We start from the raw sequence: 12,798 nt of genomic DNA on the forward strand, positions 1-12,798 counted from the left end.
ACAGCAGACCACCAATCAGATTGCAACAGGAAGTGGAATCGGAGGATCGATCAGGGTTGGAATGATGCGGATTTAAGGGGTAGTTTCAGTGGTCTGACCCTACAGGAGTCACCGTCTGGACGTGTAACACAGGCAACACGACTCAAGCAGAGCGGCAGAATATAAAAGCCGTGCTATAGCTCACAGAGGGACTACCAACCTCACCAGACAATATGACAAAGGCATCTTAACGTGTTTGACGAATTTATGACAGTTATAAAAAAAAATTAAAAAAAAGCTAAGTGTTTATTGGGTAAGTTTGTAAGGTTTGTTGGGTGAGGTTTGTCTTGTGTGTGTCCTCACCTCGTTGACTGTAGTGTGTGAGGTGTCATGTGTGTGTCCTCACCTCGTTGATTATGTAGTGTGTGAGGTTTGTCATGTGTGTGTCCTCACCTCGTTGACTATGTAGTGTGTGAGGTTTGTCATATGTGTGTCCTCACCTCGTTGATTATGTAGTGTGTGAGGTTTGTCATGTGTGTGTCCTCACCTCGTTGACTATGTAGTGTGTGAGGTTTGTCATGTGTGTGTCCTCGCCTCGTTGACTATGTAGTGTGTAAAGTGTCATGTGTGTGTCCTCACCTCGTTGACTATGTAGTGTGTAAGGTGTCATGTGTGTGTCCTCACCTCGTTGACTATGTAGTGTGTAAAGTGTCATGTGTGTGTCCTCACCTCGTTGACTATGTAGTGTGTGAGGTTTGTCATGTGTGTGTCCTCACCTCGTTGACTATGTAGTGTGTGAGGTGTCATGTGTATTCTCACCGCGCTGACTATGTAGTGTGTAAAGTGTCATGTGTGTGTCCTCACCTCGTTGACTATGTAGTGTGTAAGGTGTCATGTGTGTGTCCTCACCTCGTTGATTATGTAGTGTGTGAGGTGTGTCATGTGCGTGTCCTCACCTCGTTGACAATGTAGTGTGTGAGGTGTGTCATGTGTGTGTCCTCACCTCGTTGATTATGTAGTGTGTGAGGTGTGTCATGTGCGTGTCCTCACCTCGTTGACAATGTAGTGTGTAAAGTGTCATGTGTGTGTCCTCACCTCGTTGACTATGTAGTGTGTAAAGTGTCATGTGTGTGTTCTCACCTCGTTGACTATGTAGTGTGTAAAGTGTCATGTGTGTGTCCTCACCTCGTTGACTATGTAGTGTGTAAAGTGTCATGTGTGTGTCCTCACCTCGTTGACTATGTAGTCCAGCAGCTCAAAGATGGCCATGGCCGGCCCGTGACCTGAGGACAGAGGAGAAGGGCACAGGGGGGACACAGAACTCAACAGTTAGTGAAGGCTTGACCTCTCTCATCACTCAAGCCTGTGTGTGTGTGTGTGTGTGTGTGTGTGTGTGAGTGTCCTCACCATTGACTGGAGGTCGGGGTGATGTGCTGTGTGTGTGTGTGTGTGTGTGTGTGTGTGTGTGTGTGTGCCCTCACCGCTGACTGGTCTCCCTGGAGGTCTGGGTCGGGGTGATGTGCCGTGAGTGTGTGTGTGTGTGTGTGTGTGTGTGTGTGTGTGTGTGTGTGTGTGTGTGTGTGTGTGTGTGTGTGTGTGTGTGTGTGTGTGTGTGTGTTTGTGTGTGTGTGTGTGCGCGCGCGCTCACCACTGACTGGTCTCCCTGGAGGTCTGGGTCGGGGTGACGTGCTCTGTGCCTCTCCCTCTCCCAGTGGTCGGCCGAAGAGGGCCTCCAGCTCACGGGTCTCCGGCGGGGGGATGGGGTAGCGTCCGATGGACAGCTCCACCAGGGACAGGCCCATACTCCACACGTCCGACTGCACAGAGTAGTGTGTGCCCTGCAGGCGCTCCGGCTGCACACACACACACACACACACACACACACACACACACACACACACACACACACACACACACACACACACATAAATAAATATGGTCACAGAGAGACAGGTAGAGAAAACAAACATGTCTTAAAACATGACACTGCACAAGTTTACTTTAAAACTGTGGTGTCAGTACAACCCATGTATACAGCAGAAGTGAGTACACCAGTCTAATATCACTGAAGTGAGTACACCAGTCTAATATCACTGAAGTGAGTACACCCCTGTCTAATATCACTGAAATGAGTACACCAGTCTAATATCACTGAAGTGAGTACACCCCTGTCTAATATCACTGAAGTGAGTACACCAGTCTAATATCACTGAAGTGAGTACACCAGTCTAATATCACTGAAGTGAGTACACCAGTCTAATATCACTGAAGTGAGTACACCAGTCTAATATCACTGAAGTGAGTACACCAGTCTAATATCACTGAAGTGAGTACACCCCTGTCTAATATCACTGAAGTGAGTACACCAGTCTAATATCACTGAAGTGAGTACACCAGTCTAATATCACTGACGTGAGTACACCAGTCTAATATCACTGAAGTGAGTACACCAGTCTAATATCACTGAAGTGAGTACACCAGTCTAATATCACTGAAGTGAGTACACCCCTGTTTAATATCACTGAAGTGAGTACACCAGTCTAATATCACTGAAGTGAGTACACCAGTCTAATATCACTGAAGTGAGTACACCCCTGTCTAATATCACTGAAGTGAGTACACCCCTGTCTAATATCACTGAAGTGAGTACACCCCATATCTAATATCACTGAAGTGAGTACACCAGTCTAATATCACTGAAGTGAGTACACCCCATATCTAATATCACTGAAGTGAGTACACCAGTCTAATATCACTGAAGTGAGTACACCAGTCTAATATCACTGAAGTGAGTACACCAGTCTAATATCACTGAAGTGAGTACACCAGTCTAATATCACTGAAGTGAGTACACCAGTCTAATATCACTGAAGTGAGTACACCCCTGTCTAATATCACTGAAGTGAGTACACCAGTCTAATATCACTGAAGTGAGTACACCAGTCTAATATCACTGACGTGAGTACACCAGTCTAATATCACTGAAGTGAGTACACCAGTCTAATATCACTGAAGTGAGTACACCAGTCTAATATCACTGAAGTGAGTACACCCCTGTTTAATATCACTGAAGTGAGTACACCAGTCTAATATCACTGAAGTGAGTACACCAGTCTAATATCACTGAAGTGAGTACACCCCTGTCTAATATCACTGAAGTGAGTACACCCCTGTCTAATATCACTGAAGTGAGTACACCCCATATCTAATATCACTGAAGTGAGTACACCAGTCTAATATCACTGAAGTGAGTACACCCCATATCTAATATCACTGAAGTGAGTACACCAGTCTAATATCACTGAAGTGAGTACACCAGTCTAATATCACTGAAGTGAGTACACCAGTCTAATATCACTGAAGTGAGTACACCAGTCTAATATCACTGAAGTGAGTACACCCCATATCTAATATCACTGAAGTGAGTACACCAGTCTAATATCACTGAAGTGAGTACACCAGTCTAATATCACTGAAGTGAGTACACCAGTCTAATATCACTGAAGTGAGTACACCAGTCTAATATCACTGAAGTGAGTACACCCCTGTCTAATATCACTGAAGTGAGTACACCAGTCTAATATCACTGAAGTGAGTACACCAGTCTAATATCACTGAAGTGAGTACACCAGTCTAATATCACTGAAGTGAGTACACCAGTCTAATATCACTGAAGTGAGTACACCCCTGTCTAATATCACTGAAGTGAGTACACCCCTGTCTAATATCACTGAAGTGAGTACACCAGTCTAATATCACTGAAGTGAGTACACCAGTCTAATATCACTGACGTGAGTACACCAGTCTAATATCACTGAAGTGAGTACACCAGTCTAATATCACTGAAGTGAGTACACCAGTCTAATATCACTGAAGTGAGTACACCCCTGTTTAATATCACTGAAGTGAGTACACCAGTCTAATATCACTGAAGTGAGTACACCAGTCTAATATCACTGAAGTGAGTACACCCCTGTCTAATATCACTGAAGTGAGTACACCCCTGTCTAATATCACTGAAGTGAGTACACCCCATATCTAATATCACTGAAGTGAGTACACCAGTCTAATATCACTGAAGTGAGTACACCCCATATCTAATATCACTGAAGTGAGTACACCAGTCTAATATCACTGAAGTGAGTACACCAGTCTAATATCACTGAAGTGAGTACACCCCTGTCTAATATCACTGAAGTGAGTACACCAGTCTAATATCACTGACGTGAGTACACCAGTCTAATATCACTGAAGTGAGTACACCAGTCTAATATCACTGAAGTGAGTACACCCCTGTCTAATATCACTGACGTGAGTACACCAGTCTAATATCACTGAAGTGAGTACACTAGTCTAATATCACTGAAGTGAGTACACCCCTGTTTAATATCACTGAAGTGAGTACACCAGTCTAATATCACTGAAGTGAGTACACCAGTCTAATATCACTGAAGTGAGTACACCCCTGTCTAATATCACTGAAGTGAGTACACCCCTGTCTAATATCACTGAAGTGAGTACACCCCATATCTAATATCACTGAAGTGAGTACACCAGTCTAATATCACTGAAGTGAGTACACCAGTCTAATATCACTGAAGTGAGTACACCAGTCTAATATCACTGAAGTGAGTACACCAGTCTAATATCACTGAAGTGAGTACACCAGTCTAATATCACTGAAGTGAGTACACCAGTCTAATATCACTGAAGTGAGTACACCAGTCTAATATCACTGAAGTGAGTACACTAGTCTAATATCACTGAAGTGAGTACACCCCTGTCTAATATCACTGACGTGAGTACACCAGTCTAATATCACTGAAGTGAGTACACTAGTCTAATATCACTGAAGTGAGTACACCCCTGTCTAATATCACTGAAGTGAGTACACCAGTCTAATATCACTGAAGTGAGTACACCAGTCTAATATCACTGAAGTGAGTACACTAGTCTAATATCACTGAAGTGAGTACACCAGTCTAATATCACTGAAGTGAGTACACACCAGTCTAATATCACTGAAGTGAGTACACCAGTCTAATATCACTGAAATGAGTACACCCCTGTCTAATATCACTGACGTGAGTACACCAGTCTAATATCACTGACGTGAGTACACTAGTCTAATATCACTGAAGTGAGTACACCAGTCTAATATCACTGAAGTGAGTACACCCCTGTCTAATATCACTGAAGTGAGTACACCAGTCTAATATCACTGAAGTGAGTACACCCCTGTCTAATATCACTGAAGTGAGTACACCAGTCTAATATCACTGAAGTGAGTACACCAGTCTAATATCACTGAAGTGAGTACACCAGTCTAATATCACTGAAGTGAGTACACCAGTCTAATATCACTGAAGTGAGTACACCAGTCTAATATCACTGAAGTGAGTACACCAGTCTAATATCACTGAAGTGAGTACACCAGTCTAATATCACTGAAGTGAGTACACCAGTCTAATATCACTGAAGTGAGTACACCAGTCTAATATCACTGAAGTGAGTACACCAGTCTAATATCACTGAAGTGAGTACACCCCTGTCTAATATCACTGAAGTGAGTACACCAGTCTAATATCACTGAAGTGAGTACACCCCTGTCTAATATCACTGAAGTGAGTACACCAGTCTAATATCACTGAAGTGAGTACACCAGTCTAATATCACTGAAGTGAGTACACCAGTCTAATATCACTGAAGTGAGTACACCAGTCTAATATCACTGAAGTGAGTACACCCCTGTCTAATATCACTGAAATGTCAAATGATTCAAAGTTGTAGAAGCTTACAGTTGAACAGACGGGTATTTGGTCTAACAGTTTAGATTGACTATATTAACAACACAGGCCCCACAGTAGGAACTCAAGGCAGCAAAACCAGTACACCTGTCATTACTGAGATTCAAACCTTTTACTTTTTTAATACTTCATATGTCCACCTTTATATTTGATGAACAACTCAATCCTCCTTGGCATGGAGAATACCAGTGTGGCACACATTTCTAGACAGACATTCTGCTATTCTTCAGAGACACCTGCTTCTTGCTGGAGGGGTTGTGTTGCTTGGCCGTAAAATAAAATAAAACAAAATTAATTTTAAATGAAATGTTAAACAAAGATTACCCCAAAGGCGGTCTGTTGGATTCAAGCCAGGCGACCGGGAGTCATCTTGTCAGCTAGTATTTTGATATATCTTTATATACCTAGCTATGCTTACTTTAAGGCCTGTATTTTAAATATAGTCTTTCCAAAGTATTTGTTTCTGATTGTTCATAAGTATTGTCAACTTGCAATGCACGTGGTAAGCGTGTGTGTGTGTGTGTGTGTGTGTGTGTGTGTGTGTGTGTGTGTGTGTGTGTGTGAAAAGTGTGTGTGGTAAGCGTGTGTGGTAGGCGTGTGTGTGCCGTAAGCGTGTGTGTGCCGTAAGCACGTGTGTGTGTGTGTGTGGTAGGCGTGTGTTCTGTAAGCGTGTGTGGTAGGCGTGTGTGGAGTAAGCGTGTGTGGAGTAAGCGTGTGTGCCGTAAGCGTGTGTGCCGTAAGCGTGTGTGTGCCGTAAGCACGTGTGTGCCATAAACGCATGTGTGCCATAAGCGTGTGTGCTGTAAGCGTGTGTGGTAGGCGTGTGTGCAGTAAGCGTGTGTGGTAGGCGTGTGTGCAGTAAGCGTGTGTGGTAGGCGTGTGTGCCGTTAGCGTGTGTGGTAGGCATGTGTGCCATAAGCGTGTTGGCCATCTCCTGCCACTCACCGACATGTAGGAGCGCGTGCCCACAAAGGAGTTGGCCATGGAGTCGATGAGCTGCCCACTCACGCCGAAGTCACACAGCTTGATCTCACCGCGAGAGTTCACCAGGATGTTAGAGGGCTTTACGTCTGTGAGAGGAACACATGGAGCACAATCATGTTACAGGTGTAGGTGTAGGTGTGTGTGTGTGTGTGTGTGTGTGTGTGTGTGTGTGTGTGTGTGTGAGCTTGATCTCACTGCAAGAGTTCACCAGGATGTAGGAGAACTTTACGTCTGCGGAAAAGACGTGCGTGAGCGAGTTTGTGCAAGCAAAGAGCATGATCTGTGTGTGTGTGTGTATGCACTGCTCTCTGTCTGTCTGTGTGTGTGTGTGTGTGTGTGTGTATGTGTGCACTGCTCTCTATCTCTCTATCTATCTGTGTGTGTGTGTGTGTGTGTGTGTGTGTGTGTGTGTGTGTGTGTATGCTCTAGCCCCAGACTCACCTCTGTGCATAATCTGGTGCTTCTCACGGAGGTAGGCCAGGCCCCTTAGAACCTGAGAACACACAGATGTGGGGAACGTCACTTTCATGCTTCTGTTCATGCATGTTCCCACCACTGCGTTACACTCAGGGGAACCCCAGTGGCATCAGCCACTCTCACACTCCCACACTCCCACTCTCCCACACACACTCTCACACTCAGGCCACTCTCACTCTCACACACTCTCACACTCAGGCCACTCTCACACTCCCACTCTCTCACTCTCTCACTCTCCCACTCTCCCACACACACTCTCACACTCTCACACTCAGGCCACTCTCACTCTCCCACACACACTCTCACACTCAGGCCACTCTCACTCTCACACACTCTCACACTCTCACACTCAGGCCACTCTCACACTCCCACTCTCTCACTCTCCCACTCTCACTCTCACACTCTCACACTCTCACACTCTCACACTCTCACACTCTCACACTCCCGCTCATTCAGGTCGGCCCCTAGTGTTGAGTGTGCTGTGTGAGTCAGTGGCGCGTCACTAAATGAGAACAGGGAAGGGTAAGGACCTTAGTACCTGCCTTGAGTATTTCCATATGACATGAGTTAGTGTGGGATCATTACCAGAGGCTAAGCCTGGGAATGTTTATATAATGTGGTGCTGTACTAAACTGTCCAGGAATTATCCCATTTTGCCTGGGAATGTTTATATAATGTGGTGCTGTACTAAATTAACTCTGCCCAGGAATGATCCCATTTTGCCTGGGAATGTTTATATCATGTGGTGCTGTACTAAATTAACTCTGCCCAGGAATTATCCCATTTTGCCTGGGAATGTTTATATCATGTAGTGCTGTACTAAATGAACTCTGCCCAGGAATGATCCCATTTTGACTGGGAATGTTTATATCATGTAGTGCTGTACTAAATTAACTCTGCCCAGGAATGATCCCATTTTGTCTGGGAATGTTTATATCATGTAGTGCTGTACTAAATTAACTCTGCCCAGGAATGATCCCATTTTGCCTGGGAATGTTTATATCATGTAGTGCTGTACTAAATTAACTCTGCCCTGGAATGAGTGTTCTTCATGTAACGTGGTCCCTGACCAGTGGGCTGTGGGCGGTACTCACCGCTATACTGACTTTGCCCAGGATCTCCTCTGGGATCCTCTTGGCCTCCTTCATCACCTGATCAAGAGATCCACCATCCTGTAGGGGGCGATGAGGAGAGATTAGAGACCTACTAAACTACCCCTCTACCACTCTTACTCTGTTCTCTACCCCTCTTACTCTCTTCTCTACTCAGACCCTCCAGGAAGTTGCGATGTTGCGATCGCACCAATTCACGCGAATTCAACGATTCCCCGCGAATTCAGCGCGACGTTGCAATTTTAACACATCACCGCAACTTTCCCGCAAATTTGACAAATCATTGTCATCTCCCACAACTTTCTCCCTTCCGCGGCTACACCAAGGGCGGAAATTCTGCCCTGCAGACACTAGCAGAGTTCTGAGAATGGCTACACCAGACGTGGAAACGGAACGCAGCCCATGTCCTCCGAGAATTCAGAAATAGATCTGGCTTCAATTTTTATAATTTTCTGCGAGGTGTGCGTGGCCCTTTTTACATAGAGTCTGGTAATACATCAATGAAATGTAATGAAAATTATTTATTTTGCTGTGAATAATGAAGGAAGCAATGAATCCGATTATTTCCCAAACCCCTGAGAGCTGTTGCCATGGAGATTTAACATTACTTTCTGTTTGAAGATAAGGTAGCAGCTAGTGTTGAAGAATGGATAACTTGAAATTGGACGACTTTAAATTAATATATGAAATTGAACAACATAAACAAGGATAGCAAAACAGATTGATCTGCATAGAATGAGAACGGCAGAAACGCAGGAAGGACGTCAGACACAGGCTGTTTTTTTCCGTTATATGTGAAAGCTGAAACATTCATAACATAGTATTCAGTCTTACTGGTTGTCCTTTTGTAATACAAACAGGTGCACTTCGTTGTGGATAAGTGAAGCCTATGTACTGTTCCCACTACGTGTTTTACACCACCAGTGCGTTAACGTAGGTAAACAGACAGCCAAACTCGAGTACACTACTTTATTGATTGTCAGGTGAAATTTATGAGTGAAACTGTAATACAGAAAATACTTAGAAGGTATACTAAACACAGCAAGTTACTATTATACTCGTTACATCAAGAATCAGAGCAACAACAGATTACAGCACAGCTGGCTAACAAGTGCTGACGTTAGCCATTAACGGAATTATGAATGAATAACGGTCATATCGCTATATTACTAATAATTAACACTAACACAGTTCATGGAAATAATATTTAGGTCACTTAAACATGTTTATCACAGTATGAAACAGTCAAAACACGTAGTCATTGTTTTCGAGGGTGTGAGGGAAAGCATAACGCAAGGTTTACTATGAGCATACGTAACTAGCATATGTTTCTAGATAACTGTCTAACAGCTGTTGCCTTCTCACGAGACGAACATTTTAATGATGTCAAAGTAAAAGTCCAATACTATACTTCTGTTCGTTTCTATAACAACAATACAAGCATACATTTGCTGGCCTAAATAAGCAGACGGCAGAACAGCCTATTTTGCAAAATTTTTTGTAGTCCTGGTAATCTTTTGTTTGGCATGTTGGTAAGGTTATTTAGGGAGCCATTTATCAATGGTTTTGTTCTTTAATGAATGTTTGTTTATTAATCACTTATTTTTCAACCAATAACTCAATTATAATTACAAAGAGGGAAATTCGCAACTTTTTTATCGCAACTTTCACTTGCTCCCGCAATTTCATCGCAACAAACACCTAAAAAACACCGCAACTTTCATCGCAACTTTTTGGAAAAGCTCCCGCGAAATCAGGAATTTTAGGCCGCAACTATCACAAAAAAGGCCCGCGAAATCCTGGGGGGACTGTCTACTCCTCGAACTCTTACTCTGTTCTCTACCCCTCTACCACTCTTTCTCTCTTCTCTACTCCTCTAACACTCTTTCTCTCTTCTCTACTCCTCTAACACTCTTTCTCTTCTCTACTCCTCTAACACTTACTCTGCGCCTGCATTCCCATCCTGTAGGGGGCGATGAGGAGAGATTAGAGACCTACTAAACTACTCTTGTACTCCTCTCATATGCTACTTCTCTATGATCATCCTGTAGGGAAGATGAAGATAGATGACATTTTCTCTCTCAGTTTAAAGGCCACCGTACCAAACCCCAACACGTGATCACATTTCACTTCTCCCTCCCTCCCTCTAAAACCTTTCTGTCCTCCCTCACCTCTAAAAGCTCTCATCCCTCCCTCTAAAACCTCTTTCTGTCCTCTCTCCCTCCCTCTAAACCTCTCTCCATCCGCCTGAAGGAGTCAGCATGCAGTTGCTGACCCCTCCGTCACAGTAGAAGAACCCATGGAAACAACAATGTAGGACTGCTCAAACTAGGAATGCTTCTTCTTTCAACTTTCTCTTCTTCTCTATCTCTCTATTCATCCATCCATCTCTCACCATGTGCTCCAAGCAGATGCTAATATATCTGTTGCTGTAGAGACCCATGATGTATTGTTTCTATCCTTAGATCTAACCATCCTTCTTCCTCTCTATCCATCTCCCCATCGCTGTAGAAGGCTCCTGAAGCCCACGATGTGGGGCTACACAACCTCCACTGTAACTACCCGTCTTCCTCTCTATCCATCCCTCTCGCTATCCATCCCTCCCTCCAACCATTCTTCCCTCCACCCCTCACCATGTGCTCCATGCAGATGCTGATCTCCCCGTCGCTGTAGAAGGCTCCGTAGAAGCCCACGATGTAGGGCGAGTTGCACTCGTGCAGCACCTGCAGCTCTCTGATGATCTGGTTGCGGATGGCCGGCTTGATCTCCAGGTGGATCAGCTGGAGGGAGACACAGCAGGGTTAGAGTTGAACCAGTCTTTCACACACTCCCTCTCTCTCTCTCTCTTCCTCTCCCTCACAGAAAGAAACATGAGTATTTAGGAGCGATAAGCATTTGAGAGAGACTGACATTGGAGAATAATTCTAACCTTCACAATTAGCAATAACATTTTGTGTGAGAAAACAAGTCAGGGAGCATGGCTGATGTCAGACCAGCATAAGACTGGCCGCTTGGGGACATGTTCCAGAGCCACTTCAGGCCAGAGCTGCAGTCACCGGCAGCCTTGAGAATTAAAGCAACACGATGCAACAATGTGCTACTTTTTAAGGTGTTTTATATTGGCAACTAGCTTTGACATTACTGGGGGCACGGGTGTGATGGGGTGTCCTACCTTGCGTGCCATCACCAGGCCCGAGGGCTTATGGCAGACCTTGTTCACCACGCCGCCATTGCCGGCACCCAGTTCACAGATGCGGTGGAAGTCGTCGTCCTTGAGCTCGCCCACCTTGGCCTTCTGGGTAAGGAAGGCCTCCAAGCGCTTCTTCTGCTGCTCGTCCAGATCCAGCTCCTCGAGCTTCTTCTGCAGAGCCTCCAGGTTAGCCCTGAGAGAGGGGGAGAGAGTCGTATGTTTGTTGTTATTTTTAGAATAATCTAATGTTGTTTTAACTTATTTATTTGTTTGTTTTAACTCATTATTTGTATTGTATCAATTGTATTCATTATATTTGTCCTTCTATGTGTGTACGTAATTTGTGTAATATGTTTGTGTTCAATCAGCTTTCGCAATAGTGTTCCAAAACATTCATGCCAATGAAGCTTCTTTGAATTGAGAAGAGAGAGAGAGAGAGAGAGAGAGAGAGAGAGAGAGAGAGAGAGAGAGGGGACAGGAGGAGAGAGAGGGAGAGAGAGAGGACATGGAGAGAGAGAGAGAGATGTATCAGCCTGCCATGAGCTCCACACTAATGTGAACCCCCTGTCTTGCGATTGTACATTTTGTGTAAACATGCTTTGGCAACGTTGTGTTGTATGCAGTCATGCCAATAAAGCCTTTTGAATTGAATTGAGAGAGAGGACAGACATGGAGGGATGGAGGGATAGAGAGAGAGAGAGAGAGCGAGAGAGAGAGAGAGCGAGAGAGAGAGAGGGAGGAGAGGGACACAAGAAGACAAGATTGAGAGGAGAGAAGATGAATGTATGGGAGAGATACGAGAGAGCGTCGGGACGGGATTTGGGAGTGGTGGCAAAAATGCAATAGGGTGAGGAAGAAGAAAACCAGTTGGACAGAAAAGATAAACAATGAGAGAAAGAGAGATGGATGGTAAAGGTGTGATAGTGACAGAGACAAGACACGGCCAGGAAGAGTGGAGAGAAAGGGAGGGAGGGAGGCATCCAGAGAGAGAGAGAGAGAGAGAGAGAGAGAGAGAGAGAATGAAGAAAGTAAGAGTGAGAAAGGAGATGTGTGGTTTGTGTGGGGAGAGCGGAGAGACGAATGAGGGAGGATACAACAGAGAAACATAGAGAGTTAGGTAAGAGGGTCAGAACATCGGGGGATTGGCAGAAAGAGAGGAGGAGAAGAAAGGATGGGAAAGCATAGAGTGGGAGCAAGGATGTGTGTAAAAAGAAAAGAAAAGAGCAGTGAAAGTGGCATAAGATCATCC

General features: G+C 44.6%; 1 protein-coding gene across 1 annotated transcript in view; it reads right to left on the reverse strand.

The window, feature by feature from the left end:
* Positions 1–12,798, reverse strand: part of LOC105905870 (dual specificity mitogen-activated protein kinase kinase 2-like) — an 18,071-nt gene that overhangs the window by 1,622 nt on the left and 3,651 nt on the right. The window contains exons 2-8 of the mRNA XM_031562770.1: positions 11,532–11,791; positions 10,993–11,139; positions 8,342–8,419; positions 7,212–7,263; positions 6,732–6,856; positions 1,628–1,832; positions 1,210–1,262 (exon numbers count right to left, since the gene is read on the reverse strand). Coding sequence (XP_031418630.1) covers positions 1,210–1,262; positions 1,628–1,832; positions 6,732–6,856; positions 7,212–7,263; positions 8,342–8,419; positions 10,993–11,139; positions 11,532–11,791 — 920 coding nt within the window. The remainder of the gene's footprint in view (positions 1–1,209; positions 1,263–1,627; positions 1,833–6,731; positions 6,857–7,211; positions 7,264–8,341; positions 8,420–10,992; positions 11,140–11,531; positions 11,792–12,798) is intronic.

The sequence above is a fragment of the Clupea harengus genome, chromosome 25 (assembly GCF_900700415.2).
Source record: "Clupea harengus chromosome 25, Ch_v2.0.2, whole genome shotgun sequence".
NCBI lineage: Eukaryota > Metazoa > Chordata > Actinopteri > Clupeiformes > Clupeidae > Clupea > Clupea harengus.